At 36.7% G+C, this 16,343-nt stretch overlaps 1 protein-coding gene across 1 annotated transcript; it reads left to right on the forward strand.

The window, feature by feature from the left end:
- Positions 1-220: 220 nt before the first annotated feature.
- Positions 221-15,477, forward strand: LOC106065490 (uncharacterized). The gene is made up of 7 exons (XM_056042964.1): positions 221-345; positions 4,489-4,558; positions 5,701-5,955; positions 7,617-7,747; positions 8,548-8,617; positions 11,808-12,789; positions 14,782-15,477. Exons 1-7 carry the CDS (start codon positions 302-304, stop codon positions 15,189-15,191), a joined length of 1,962 nt encoding a protein of 653 aa, XP_055898939.1. The 5' UTR covers positions 221-301; the 3' UTR covers positions 15,192-15,477.
- Positions 15,478-16,343: the final 866 nt, after the last annotated feature.

Raw genomic sequence — 16,343 nt, forward strand, 5'->3', positions numbered from 1 at the left:
AAGGAAAAGGACAGAGAGGAATGGAGAAAGATGTTTGACAGATCTTGTGTGGTGCCCTAACGGTCCAAGGTAATGGACAGAGAGGAATGGAGAAAGATGTTTGACAGATCTTGTGTGGTGCCCCAATAGGTGAAGATGAATATAAACGTATCTAGGCTTAAGAAAACTTGTTTGTTACACTTGTTATGAATCTATTAATCATTTTATATTTCAGGGTGGCAGTGAGTTCTATACATATACTCAAGTAGACAGCTATACCTTTCATTTGAACGCTGTGTCCAAGTACGCTGACCTGACCAACATGAGGCCAAACTGTCCAGATATTCAAGTCATTGGAAGCTTTCGGTGAGTTCTTTCTACCAAAGTCCGGCTGAGAACGGGGGATGGTTGGGCGTCGAACCTGCTACCTTACCCGGTAGAAAATCCGCTAGCCTGACCTGGGAGAGGATGGACCCTCAGCTGGAAGGTTTATGACGCATTTCGGTGGAAGAGGACAGGCCGAAGACCACATGGGCAAGACATGGGGACAGCTGGAGAACTGAGACTCCTGGAGGAAGCTAGTCGTCGGCCTATGCCCCAGACGGGACCACAGGCAAAGTTAAAATGATAAGATCTATTTACAAGTTCCTGACAGAGGCAAGCATGGGTTTACAGAGTAGTACAATGAAAATTAAAAAACAAAATTAAAAGTTTATCGAAACGAAAGAATTACTGTTAATTTTGATTTTTAAACTTTTGTTTTTAAATCCCTACAATTATTATACATTTAATTTATAGTGAAAACAATCAAAAACACATTTGTTAAATATTTTACTATTATTATGTTAGAAATGAACGAGTAGCCATTCTGTGGCGCTGCCAGGGTCGAGTTTCGCTAAAGAGAAACAAAATTCATCGTAGTCCCTTTAACAGTTTCCACTGAGGAATTTTCTGGTGATGTGGCAGGTCTGCAGCAGTACCACCCTCTGACAGGCAACGAGGATGTTCCTAGGAATGTTATTATTATTATTATTATTATTATTATTACGATTATTATTTGACATTTGAAATTTCGCAGATAAACTCGTACTGCTTGAAAAAATATTTCAATTAAAATGTCAGAAAATCATTTCAATAATTAGTGAATTTAATAGAATTAGTTCATCACTCCTTCTGTGTAATTAGTTTTTTTTTATTTATAAATGTATATGTACATGTCAATGTCTGGCCGTTATTTCAGCTGTTACAGCGTCGTGTAATGACAACGTTCGCTCGGTCTATATACGGACCTCTTTTTTAATAGATAAGTGTTTAGTTTATTGCATTATTTAAATATAAAGTGGGAAATTATTTAAACTTATTTTTACATAACGTTTTTTTTTTCCCATTTGAAAGTTATCAATTTATTGGGTTGTTACACAAAGGGAGGTAATTATTTTCTAAAGCTTATGTCAGATCACGCTCCCAATAGTATTTTGGTTATCTCTCATGGACTAAAGCGTTGTTGCGAGATCGACGTGTAGGTCTTGCCTCTTACAAATTTCTTTTTACAATACCTTTATTCAAGTCAGATCTTCGTGGAGCCTGGATCCAGAAACCTGGACAGCTGATCTCAAAAATGGCTCTAACGATTTTCCTTGAAATTTAACAGTTGATGTATATCGCTGAGAAAAGAATAAATAGCTCGTTGGCCACATGGGGAAAAACTCTAGTTTAAACGGTATAATTTTTCAAAGTAACAAATAAATAAATGTAAATTTGGCTAGAGACTAATGCTAGGTCTAGTTCCAACATGGGTTTTGAAAGGACTATGAAGTTTGGGATTATTGATTCAAGAGTATAATAAATTAATATTCAGGAAAATGTGTGCATCGACTTGTTAGTCTAGACTTATAGACTTTTCATTGGAATTATTCAATATGCTTACCTAATAGATCTAGAAGTAGGTCTAGACCAGGGGTGGACTGAGTGTCAAAATCGGCCCGGGCATTTCTATGCAATCCGCCCCACAAATTCTATATCATATGATGGGCATCCATTTCTAGGTCTACCTGTCCTCAAAGTCATTGTGTCAAGTTTGATAATGTATTAATAGGCATGTATACCGTGAACTCTACGTCTTTATTAGAAATATAGGCCTTATGCTACTTTTTAATCGCTAAGTATGTAGGCCCTAATAGGATGAAGCCTACTAGTAGCACTGTGTACGTATGAAGGCTATAACATTATTTCGGAAAATGTGTTAAATTAAAATGGTATTACACTGTAGAGTCTGTGAAAGATTTGCTTTTAAACACGGCGCTCAGAGCTCAGGGGGCCTTTTTATAAGAGAATATTATAAAACCTTTAACATTTCCATACGTGCCATAGTGGCATCGATGCGGCCATTTCGGTTGCTCTACCGGCCCATTAGGGTACCGTCCCACCGTGCATTTGCCGAGATGCCCATATAGCCAGTCCGCCCCTGGTCTAGACTAGATCTTAAGAGTTTTAAATCAGAAGATCAGGTCTAGCCTTTGATTTAGATGTCCATATAATGATTTAGATGTCCATATAATGATTTAGATGTCCATATAATGATTTAGATGTCCATATAATGATTTAGATGTCCATATAATGATTTAGATGTCCATATAATGATTTAGATGTCCATATAATGATTTAGATGTCCATATAATGATTTAGATGTCCATATAATGATTTAGATGTCCATATAATGATTTAGATGTCCATATAATGATTTAGATGTCCATATAATGATTTAGATATATGATTTAGATGTCCATATAATGATTTAGATGTCCATATAATGATTAAGATGTCCATATAATGATTTAGATGTCCATATAATGATTTAGATGTCCATATAATGATTTAGATGTCCATATAATGATTTAGATGTCCATATAATGATTTAGATGTCCATATAATGATTTAGATGTCCATATAATGATTTAGATGTCCATATAATGATTTAGATGTCCATATAATGATTTAGATGTCCATATAATGATTTAGATGTCCATATAATCATTTAGATGTCCATATAATGATTTAGATGTCCATATAATGATTTAGATGTCCATATAATGATTTAGATGTCCATATAATGATTTAGATGTCCATATAATGATTTAGATGTCCATATAATGATTTAGATGTCCATATAATGATTTAGATATATGATTTAGATGTCCATATAATGATTTAGATGTCCATATAATGATTAAGATGTCCATATAATGATTTAGATGTCCATATAATGATTTAGATGTCCATATAATGATTTAGATGTCCATATAATGATTTAGATGTCCATATAATGATTTAGATGTCCATATAATGATTTAGATGTCCATATAATGATTTAGATGTCCATATAATGATTTAGATGTCCATATAATGATTTAGATGTCCATATAATGATTTAGATGTCCATATAATGATTTAGATGTCCATATAATGATTTAGATATATGATTTAGATGTCCATATAATGATTAAGATGTCCATATAATGATTTAGATGTCCATATAATGATTTAGATGTCCATATAATGATTTAGATGTCCATATAATGATTTAGATGTCCATATAATGATTTAGATGTCCATATAATGATTTAGATGTCCATATAATGATTTAGATGTCCATATAATGATTTAGATGTCCATATAATGATTTAGATATATGATTTAGATGTCCATATAATGATTTAGATGTCCATATAATGATTAAGATGTCCATATAATGATTTAGATGTCCATATAATGATTTAGATGTCCATATAATGATTTAGATGTCCATATAATGATTTAGATGTCCATATAATGATTTAGATGTCCATATAATGATTTAGATGTCCATATAATGATTTAGATGTCCATATAATGATTTAGATGTCCATATAATGATTTAGATGTCCATATAATGATTTAGATGTCCATATAATGATTTAGATATATGATTTAGATGTCCATATAATGATTTAGATGTCCATATAATGATTAAGATGTCCATATAATGATTTAGATGTCCATATAATGATTTAGATGTCCATATAATGATTTAGATGTCCATATAATGATTTAGATGTCCATATAATGATTTAGATGTCCATATAATGATTTAGATGTCCATATAATGATTTAGATGTCCATATAATGATTTAGATGTCCATATAATGATTTAGATGTCCATATAATGAACGTACCAATGATACTCGCAAATATAAGCCTTGCCCGCTGGCCTAATCAGAAAAATCTTACAGTTCAATCAGATGGCTGTGTCACGGGTTCTATAGTGAAATCGAATCAAATATTTTTAAAAAAACTTATTTTATTATATTAAAAGTTAATTATTTGGAGGTATTGTATTTTTAATGTTCTCCTTGTTAAAAATGTGATCGTCTGTGAATATTTTTTAAATTGCTGTCAAATGTTTAATTGTGGGCTGTTACTTATGCTTGGACATGTGTGTTTAATGTAAGAAAATGTCCAATATATTCTCAGGTCAATTATTCCGAGTCTTACTGTCAATTGGTTCTGTGTCTGTGACAAAACAACGAATGGTCTATGTCAAGTAAGTCTTCGTTAATTCTGCGTTTGTCAGTCGAAATTTATAAATCATATAAAGATTATGGGAATTCCCTTTTTTGAAACTAATATTGTAACAAAAATATTTATCGGCGATTGTTTATTATGCAAATAATTATAAGCTAGTATTTATTCACACACGTCTGTGTATATCTGTTTCTATGTGTATCAGTGTTCTCCCATTGGTACAATTTTTCTTCTTAATCCTGTGCACTCCCAGGGGAGCATAGGGCCGCAACCACACCTCACCACCGAACTCGGTTTTGTGGTAGTATATGTGTGTATTTATATGTGTGTTTATATATATAGCTTTATTATCATTACCCCCTCACCCCTTTTTTTTCATAGATTGAGTGCGACAAATCCTAATAAATGGACCTCATTCACCAATCGTAAACATACAAATTTTGTTAAGAATTTCATGCATAATCGAGATTTTTTTCGATAAACTAAATTATGTCAAGGACGCTAAACTTCAATATTGCCAACTAGATCGAAATAAATTCTAGAAAACGGAAAAGCTTAGAAATGTTTCATTCTGTTGCTAAAAACTTACACAATTATATAAAAACATTTGAGAAAAAAAAACATAGCTTATCAACACTTCCTTTCTTCTGTACATCGAATTCACCAAAAATAATAATAATAATAATAATAATAATCTGTATTATCCGTAAGGAATTTTGTCTTACAATTTGTGCATTACACCAAACAAAAAACATTATAACTATAAGAAACCAAAGTGTACATTGCTATTTATAGTTTTTTCCGCCAAGTATGAAAATAGATATCTAATCAATGTACGATATCTCAAACATCTTTGTTTTTCTTTCTATGGGACGATTTCTGGGGGGGGGGGAGGGTTATTGGTCTTTGTTAAGAGCTCATTGAACCCCTCCGCCCCTTGGTATCTGTGGGACTTGGTAAATAAGCTGAGTCAGCCTTGAAAACCAATGACTTGACAGAATTTAAGTCATTCAATACGATGTATGACTGCATTAACCTAGGGACACGCGTAGGACGTAATCATCTTCGTTTTTTTGAAGTAACGTCTGTAATTTATAAGATAAGATAAGACGATACATTATTTAATGTTAGAACCTAAGAAGATAATGCTCTCTTTCCTAGCCCGTAGTTGGGACAGTACCAGAAGCCTCAACAACATCAACAGCGTCTATAACGACTTCAACAACAGCTACAACAGCATCCAGCCTTCAAACAGCGTCATACACCAGCAGCGGACTGACCAACTTATTCAACTACTCCAGCAGTAACAATGCGGACACGATCTACGGCTGGACATGTCTGACCTACACTGAGTACGTGCCAACTTGTGGATGGAAGCTGATCCTTTATTCTTCACACCCACTCACAGGCATGGCAGTAAGTTGTTTGTGAAAGTATCACAAAAAATGTTTGTAAAATGTTTATAAAATGTTTTACATGTTTCGGATGTTCCTTCAGAGTTGAAGATAGTTTACTTCCTAGTCCAAACCTCCCGCAGGACGACGGGGGATGGGAGCGGGCAGGATTTGAACCCTCGACCATCGCTAAATCCGAACGACAGTCCAGCGCACAAACCGCACGACCAGGCAGCCATCCTGTGTGTGTAACAATTGGCAACTGATTATCACTTGCCAACACTAATACAACCTTAGACCTTGACGCATTCGCCTGTCTGTACATTTTCTTTTTTTGGTTACACATCCATTATTTTTTATCTCCCTTCGTTGACTGAGATGTTAATTTGTAGTTCTTGTCCTTTTTTTTTTTTTTTAAGGAAACCTCAGAATTTGCGCTATTCAGTTTTAGCTTTATCATCATAGGAATCCTTGGGCCCTAGGCCTCTTTTCTTTGCCTCTTTTTTGGGCTTTATGTGCCTCTTTTATGGACCATCTTGCCTCTTTTGTGGGCTTTTTTTTTATTTTTTTTTTATATGTTTTTATTTGTAAGTTATCATAATTCACAAGTATTAAATCATAAACAATTGAAAAGTGATTAACCTAAAAATATAATAACAGTAATAGAAATATTATTTAATATCAAAGACATACTACCTAACCAATGAACCCCCTAAAGACAGAAAAATGATACAAGTATCCTCTACTCCAGAACAATCAACACAATATCAGATATCCCTGACCCCCAACACCCTATTTCTGAAAAACTACATGAGCATTATACAGGTATATGAAAATCAAACTAGATAATTCTCCACCCTAAAGTCCATTATTTTTCTAAATGTTAATTCCAAGTGATTAGGATCAAACACCTTATTATTATGTAGACATTTGAGGTTATTTTGAGCCAGCTAGCCCAAACAAGATTCCTGTATTCGGAAACAATAATCAAGTTAAAGTTATGTATCATTTTATTTTGAGTTTTGGCAGCTTGTTTAAAATGATAGACAAGTTAACATTTACATAATTGCCACAGTTTTGCTTCCAATAGGTCCATTACAGTACTTCTAACTTGAAGGAATAATGGACATTCCAAATACATGTTTCTTTGCCTCTTTTATGTAGATCTTGTCCAACACATAGTAATATTTCAAATACCACGAAAAAATAAAAACAATGTAATTAATCTATCTTTTTATGGAATTTATTTTATGATGTTTTTCAGGTCATTGAATACAGTTTTATGTGCTCTATTAATCAATGATTTATTCTATATGTGACAAAATTCTATCATTATTGGCGATACGTCATAGTAAATGTTTTAGTCTGGATTTAAGTTCTAGATCTACACCTGGGCTTTGATATCCTTGGTAGACAAACCTTGCGATCTATATGGCAGATGTTTTATGGTCAAAGGTTAACGAGGGTGTCTTGTAGCCAGCACAACGACCAACCGCCTTTACATTTCCCCAACTAACGCCCCATTACAGTGAGTGGACTCAGAGGCGCCCTTAAGATCCCGAAATGAACGATCCCATTTTTCACCAGGGTTGGAACTCGAGACTCTTTGGTTCGGGAGCCAAGCGCTTGACTACACGGCCAACATACTTAATATCTCTCTTTTAATAATGTTTGTAAATTCAGGGTGGCGCTGAGTTCTATACGTATACTCAAGTGGACAGCTATACCTTTCATTTGAACGCTGTGTCCAAGTACGCTGACCTGACCAACATGAGGCCAAACTGTCCAGATATTCAAGTCATTGGCAATTTCAAGTAAGTCATTATACACATCAGAGCAGGGCCGGTCTTAGGTCACTGCAACCTATGCGGTCGCAGTGGGACCCGCACTTTCATAGGCCCCGCGCTAATTTTATGTGTAAATTATTAAATTAAAACACTATAACTTTATACATAATAACTAGGGCTCCGCGGCCTATTGATTTATTAAAATTATTAAAATCTCCTGAAAACTCATAAAAATCTAATGAAAAATTGATGAAACTGTCATTTTGGGATGTCACTAGATGAAAACGGCATTTTGAGCTTTAATTTATTGCAAAGACAAAATGTATTTTCTAAAACAAAATCTAAATTTTGACAGTATGCCTATCCCTACCTAGACTAGGCCCCGCGCAATCTGTTCCGCATTGGGCCCCGCAATTGTTAGGACCGGCCCTGCATCAGAGTACTACATAAATGTATTGCTGTGTCTGGGTGGTAGATATCTGACTCGTGATGACGTATTACTAGGGGTTCTGACTAGCAATGGTTTGGTTCGTTTATCATCCAACAGGCATAACAAAGAACTGTAACCTTTACTAAGGGAAGCAACAGCAAAGTAGAAAAGAAAAAAAATTCTACTTATGGACTTTTTTCCTTCTGTCTCTATTTAATTGTTGTCGACGGGGATGCTTGTCACTAACTGACACCTATTCTATACTGACTAATGTACTTCCACAGGTTTAAGAGAGATGGATGTAAATGTGGAGTTCTTCCCATTATATACGTTATTGTTTTTGTTTTTTAAAGAATTTTGTTCTTATTTTGGCTTGTTTTGGTTTTGATATTCTCAGAACAATTATTCCAAGCCTAACAGTCAACTGGTACTGCGTGTGTAACCAAACAACGAATTCTATTTGCCAGGTAAGAAAGTCAATCTAAAATCAAATCTCGATCTTGTTTAGTCGGTCACTACTAGTTTCTTAGTCGTTGTATCAGCTACGTATTTCCTTTAGTGAACCCTTGGATGGCTGCCTGGTCGTGCGGTTTGTGCTTTGGACTGTCGTTCAAACTTATTGATGATCCCGGGTTCAAACCCTGCCCGCTGCCACCGCTCGTCGTCTTTCGGGAGGTTTCGACTAGCAAGTAGATTTTCTTCAACTCTGAAGGAACATCCGAAACATTTAAATCATTTTTTCAACAATAAGATATTGGACATTAGTCCACAAGGGGAAATAACAACGTTTATTCTTGTATGCCGTGAAGGTCACAAAACACTCATGCAGAAGGGAAGACAATTCCTTATTCTTTAAGCAAAGACAAACACGCAGACACACACAGAAAAACACAGAATTACACGAATTGAGCTAGGTATAAAATGAATTATACTCGGTTTAAATATCTATTCATTGTGAGGAATTACAATTATGTAACATATATATTGTGTCATAAATCGCCTGAAACAACACTGTATAAATTTTCTACAGGAAAGTTGACTAGGTTTCGATCGCTGGCCGGTTATTCCAAGCCATGGTCCAGACTTTGATAACAGGGAGGCCCATCTATGATAAGATGCCCGCTTACCCTCTTAACTCTTTCTCTCCGTAATTATTTACCACATTCTGTTGGAATCGACGTTGGTATCGTCAGTTAGGAGAGAAAGAGTTAAAGAGAGGAGTGACTGTTACTTGTCAATAAGATTTGAACTCTATAACATGCGCATTAACATGAAGGGCAAACTGGTTCACCGGCAAACTACATCATTAGATTAATCCATCAACATAATATAGTCCCACAACGAAAACTACTAAATCATCTCTCTCTCTCTCTTTCTTTCTCTGTCTTTCTCTCTCTCTCTCTCACTTATTCTCTCAACTTCTCACTCTCTCGTTTTTCATTCCTTTTTTTTTCTCTTTCTGTCTTTCTATCTCTTTCTATCTTTATTTCTCTTTCAAACTATCTCCTTTTCTCTTTTATCTCTCATTTTCTCTTGATCTCTCTTTTCTTCTCTCTTTCTCTTTTTCTTTCTCTCTTTCTCACACATTCTCTTCCTCTCTCTTTCTGTCTCTCTTTCCTTTTTTCTCTTTTGAAACTCTAGCTTAAAGTCCCCTCTGCTCTACACGAGATCCTGTTGACCAGGTTCTCACAGTCCTCTTATTACCCATGGTCAGTTTCTCTGTACTTTCTCTATACAAGAAGGTACAGTAGTACTACAGAGCCGGATTTAGAAGTCTCTAGGCCCCGTTACACAGTTGGAGATAAGGCGCCTTATTAATTTTTTGAAAAAAAAAAAGGCTTTTTCATCAAGTCTTTTAAAACATTTTTTGACAACAACAACAAAAAAAGTTTTTCAATACAGAATAAACAACGTTTTTTAAAGATTTTTTTTTTAAAATGTAGAACTTTAAAAAAAAAATATAGCATTTTATTTAATGTAGAACTTTCTTTAAAAAGTAGAACTTTTTTTTTTAATGTAGAACTTTTTTTTTTAAATGTAGAACTTTTTTTTAAAATATAGAACTTTTTAAAAATGTAGAACATTTTTTAAAATGTAGAACATTTTTTAAAATGTAGAACTTTTTTTTTAAATGTAGAACTTTTTTTTTTAAATATAGAACTTTTTTAAAATATAGAACATTTTTTAAAATGTAGAACATTTTTTTAAATATAGAACTTTTTTTAATGTAGAACTTTTTTTTAAAATGTAGAACTTTTTTAAAAATGTAGAACTTTTTTTTTTTTAATATAGAACTTTTTTTTTTTAAGTAGAACTTTTTTTAAATGTAGAACCTTTTTTTTAAATGTAGAACTTTTTTAAAAGTCAAATACAATTTATTAAAAACTAAACGACCGCGTTAACGAAAGAAACTTTACTAGATTTCGTCGACGAAAAATCGTTGAGGATTCCGCTGTAATCTAGCACCCGGACAAAACCACTTTCAATATTGACCTGGACATCGGTCTGGTCTCACCTTCGTTTGTTGCCTGCTCTTTATCATTTTCTCTTCAAAACAAAAAAAAAAAGATTTTAGAAATAAAAAAAAAATCACCCTTTGGGTTAGGATTTTTGTGATTTTACCATCACAACAAGAGACACAAGACACCGATAGCAGGACAAATAGACACAAGAACTATTTTGTTCCCCTTAAAATCAAATCATCAAATACAATTCAACCAAGTGATATAACATTTTTCGCATGTAAATGATGAGTGAGTCTGGTGTGAATGTATAGTTTGGTTTTCTGTAGTTATAATGTTGTGTGTGGTGTAATGCACACACTGTAAGACAAATTTCCGTATGGATAACAAAGATTATTATTATTATATCCTTCATAAGCATACACTCACAGGCACTTCTCTATACCAGTGGGTCTCCTGCAGTGGTGGAAACTGCATTAGCAAAGGGCATTAGCTATGGGCATTAACTATGAGCATTAGCTGTGGGCATTAGCTATGGGCATGAGCTATGGGCATTAGCTATGGGCATTAGCTGTGGGCATTAGCTATGGGCAACAGCTATGGTTGTAGCGTTTTCGACGCAAATCTTCAAAGGAGTGGAAACAGGTTTTGGCATAAACAGCTTTGAAAAATATTGCTAAGGGTGGCATTTAGTGTTGACTGCTTTCTAAGAATCAACGGCTCCTGATTTTTTAAAATGAGGATTGATCCTTATTGATCCTTGCCCATGTTTGGGTAAAGCTTTAAGGCAGCAGATCTCAACTCCTAGTTGAGTAGCCAGCTGGTGCAGTAGCTAGGGATTTGGAGCCCTGGGGGGCCTGACCACTTAAGGGGCCCCTGCAGTTTGACATTCAACATTATGGCATGAGGTAATGGCGTAGTACTTAATGTAAAAACAAATTTCGGACACTCATTTGGGGGACCTACTTAAGTGGGGGCCCGGGAAGATTTTCAAATTTGAACCCCCCTCTTCCTCCACCCCCAGCTACGACACTATAGCCTGCCAAGGGTTCAAGCCCCTCCAGTTCACAGGAAACAGCTTAGTTCTTCAATAAAATAACATCATGTATGACCGAACTTCTATTTATATCACATGCAAAGATAACTCTGGACAAATATCACATAAGAGTTAATGCTCTTTACTTTTGTTTACTAGACGATAGCGCGAGGAGTTACAACATCAACGGAAACACCATCAACGACCTACACCATTACAGGTGCTCAGAACGTAGGCGCTGTTGCTGAAGTCAGCTATGCATCATCAGATCAGACAAGTCTGGCGGAGGCGCCAGTATCGGACATGACGTACGACTACGCTGGGTCGCAAGGTGGAAGTGACGTGGTGGTTGAGACACCATCCACCCTAGAGACATCCACTACTTCGACCACAGAACCAACATCTTCCACCTCAGCCACAGAGTCAACGACATTTTCTACTTCAACCACACAACCAACCACGACATCTACTACAACCACACAACCAACCACGACATCTACTACAACCACACAACCAACCACATCTACTTCAACCACATCATCGACTTCTACCACACAACCAACCACGACTTCTACTACAACCACACAACCAACCACGACATCTACTACAACCACACAACCAACCACATCTACTTCAACCACATCATCGACTTCTACCACACAACCAACCACGACATCTACTACAACCACACAACCAACCACAACATCCACTTCAACCACATCATCGACTTCTACCACACAACCAACCACGACATCTACTACAACCACATCATCAACTTCTACCACACAACCAACCACGACATCTACTACAACCACATCATCAACTTCTACCACACAACCAACCACGACATCCACTACAACCACATCATCAACTTCTACCACACAACCAACCACGACATCTACTACAACCACACAACCAACCACATCTACTTCAACCACATCATCTACTTCTTCCACACAACCAAGCACGACATCTACTTCAACCACACAACCAACCACGACATCTACTACAACCACGCAGCCAACTACATCCTCCACTTCAACTACACCTTCAACAACAGCTTCAACATCTACCTCAACAACCACCACCACCACCACATCAGCGTTGTCAGCATCCTCCTCTACTAACGTATTACCATCCAGTAAGTCTAGATAACAAACTATTCACACGAATATTAAAATAGGAAATATTTATTTATTTCTTGTATCGATATTTAAATGTACCTTTCTTGTGCACATATTTCCTTTTTTACAATACCTCTATTCAACTCGTAACTGCGGGGAAACTTCCGGAAAAAAACTTCTATGTGGGAAAAGCCCTTTAAGGCTCAACAACCACTTCTTAGGGGACACCACAATCAACAGATTTCACTTTTATCTTCACCTGTTGAATTGTTTGGGCAGTGCCTAGAACCGTCCCTCAATTCCTCTGTGTCTTGGCCAGTGATGTCTCCATCAGAGACAAGTCTGACTATTTCTCTGTGTCTTGGCCAGTAATGTCTCCATCAGAGACAAGTCTGACTATTTCTCTGTGTCTTGGCCAGTAATGTCTCCATCAGAGACAAGTCTGACTATTTCTCTGTGTCTTGGCCAGTAATGTCACCATCAGAGACAAGTCTGACTATTTCTCTGTGTCTTGGCCAGTAATGTCTCCATCAGAGACAAGTCTGACTATTTCTCTGTGTCTTGGCCAGTAATGTCTCCATCAGAGACAAGTCTGACTATTTCTCTGTGTCTTGGCCAGTAATGTCACCATCAGAGACAAGTCTGACTATTTCTCTGTGTCTTGGCCAGTAATGTCTCCATCAGAGACAAGTCTGACTATTTCTCTGTGTCTTGGCCAGTAATGTCACCATCAGAGACAAGTCTGACTATTTCTCTGTGTCTTGGCCAGTAATGTCTCCATCAGAGACAAGTCTGACTATTTCTCTGTGTCTCGGCCAGTAATGTCTCCATCAGAGACAAGTCTGACTATTTCTCTGTGTCTCGGCCAGTAATGTCTCCATCAGAGACAAGTCTGACTATTTCTCTGTGTCTCGGCCAGTAATGTCTCCATCAGAGACAAGTCTGACTATTTCTCTGTGTCTTGGCCAGTAATGTCTCCATCAGAGACAAGTCTGACTATTTCTCTGTGTCTCGGCCAGCAATGTCTCCATCAGAGACAAGTCTGACTATTTCTCTGTGTCTTGGCCAGTAATGTCTCCATCAGAGACAAGTCTGACTATTTCTCTGTGTCTTGGCCAGTAATGTCTCCATCAGAGACAAGTCTGACTATTTCTCTGTGTCTCGGCCAGTAATGTCTCCATCAGAGACAAGTCTGACTATTTCTCTGTGTCTTGGCCAGTAATGTCTCCATCAGAGACAAGTCTGACTATTTCTCTGTGTCTTGGCCAGTAATGTCTCCATCAGAGACAAGTCTGACTATTTCTCTGTGTCTTGGCCAGTAATGTCTCCATCAGAGACAAGTCTGACTATTCCTCTGTGTCTTGGCCAGTAATGTCTCCATCAGAGACAAGTCTGACTATTCCTCTGTGTCTTGGCCAGTAATGTCTCCATCAGAGACAAGTCTGACTATTTCTCTGTGTCTTGGCCAGTAATGTCTCCATCAGAGACAAGTCTGACTATTTCTCTGTGTCTCGGCCAGTAATGTCTCCATCAGAGAGACTAATCTGTCTATTCCTTGATGATGTCTACGCATCGCTTTCTTTGACTGTCTTCTCTACTTTCCCCTGGTACTGTTCCCTGCAGAAATGTCTTCAAGCATATTTACCCAATTTATTTTTACAAAGCTTATATCTATTTACACTGTCAGTCTGTCTGTCTGTCTGTCTGATACAAATCTTAAACAAGTTTTGTCTCCCACTTCCCATTCTGGATCAAGTTGAAGCTTTGCACTATTTGTCATTGTTCCTGACAAAAATAAAAATAACAATAAAAAACTAACCGAACTTTTAATTAAATAGTCGTAATTAATATTTTTTGTGGTGGTAAAGGGAAATAAATTTTACATTTTACAGCATTAATATATATGGCTATAAAAGTGGAGTTGCTTTCCTTAGATAATTTTTTTTTTCAGAGTAATTTTGTTTGAAGTGTTAAATCACTAAAATCTAATTATATCAATTTTATTCAAGGCATGAAATCGGCGCTTTTAACTGAAATTGTCAACTCATGTCAGACCAGCAACCTGGCAACAGTGGTACTGTGGAGGCCTGACCTGTTCACGTGCGCCATCCAGTGCTTGAGCTTCGTCAACTGCTCGGGCGTTAACTACTGGGCGAAAACCCAGAGGTGTGACATTGTATACGTCACCACCACCAGCACTAGCTCAAGTTCAACATCTGGCTCTGGAAGTTCCGGCAGTGGGACATCAGGCACCAGTGGATCAGGGACTAGTGGATCAGGCACGAGTGGATCAGGCACTAGTGGATCAGGCACTAGTGGATCAGGCACCAGTGGATCGAATAGCGGAAGTAGTGTAACGTCAGGGAGCAGCAGTACCTCTGTATCAGGGTGTCAATTCTATATAATAGATAGGCTTTAGTTAGCCTCAACTTTATGGGTTTTTGTATTGTTGTAAATTGCGCCTGTACACTATAAACGTTGTGATATCTACACTGACATGTTAAGAACCTTTTAGTTACTTTAACCCTATCTTCCTTTGGCGAGAAACTAATTGACAAAAAAGAAAGATAATTCAAAGGTTAGCTCTTTGCTATATAGGTCGCAACTGGGTCTACGTAGTCAGGTGAAACAATGCACTCATTCCATAATCTTCGGAATCGAAGACATCGCCATGATAAAGAGTTGGAAGTGACAGAGTGACAGGGTGACAGTGACAGGGTGACAGTGACAGGGTGACAGAGTGGCATGGGTCTATCACTAGATCAAGTCTTTACGTGTGAATCTTTTGTTTTACCCTCAAAATGTTTTTAGCCTTTACGTTGACCGTACAGTTAAAGTTAAGTTTATATGATACACCCACAGTAGCAGGACTTCTAACCATGTATGTATTTCACTTGTTTAGTCTATTTACCAGACTATCTTTACAACAGTTGGATAGCTTTACATTATGGTTAAGTAAAAGTTCCCCTTTCAGACCTTGCGATCTAGAGGGCAGATGATGTAAAGGTCATCTGTTGCTGTAGCCAGCATGATGACCAACCGCCTTTACTTTTCTCCAACTAATGTCAGGTACCCATTAGAGCTGGATTCACTCAAAGGCACCCTAAAGATCCCAGTCTCCGCCAGGATTCCAACCCGGAACCCCCCGGTTCAGAGGCCGAGCGCTTTACCACTCAGCCACCGCGCGTCCAGAGCTGTACAGCGAATGATTTGAAATTGATGTGGACGGGATTAGATTTATCTTGTGTGCTACTTACGGTGATTAAAATATTAACGTAAAATTATATAATTTTGTAAACACATCATACTCTAGGTCTAAACAGTCTAGCACATTTCTTCGAATATTAAAAAATAAAATGTATTTAACATTAGATAATAGATGTTTGTGTAACATAGTCACAGTCTAAAAGAATACAACCTATGCGGATATTTTCTTTGACCATTGACACTGTTAATGCACCAACTGAGAAACAAGCTGTTGAGTTACTGTAAACATTTTAATAATGTGCCTATAAATTAAAAGAAAACTATTTAAAAAATTAATAAAACTTACGAACAATGATATTACTGT

Source organism: Biomphalaria glabrata, chromosome 10, assembly GCF_947242115.1.
Source record: "Biomphalaria glabrata chromosome 10, xgBioGlab47.1, whole genome shotgun sequence".
In the NCBI taxonomy this organism is placed as follows: Eukaryota; Metazoa; Mollusca; class Gastropoda; family Planorbidae; genus Biomphalaria; species Biomphalaria glabrata.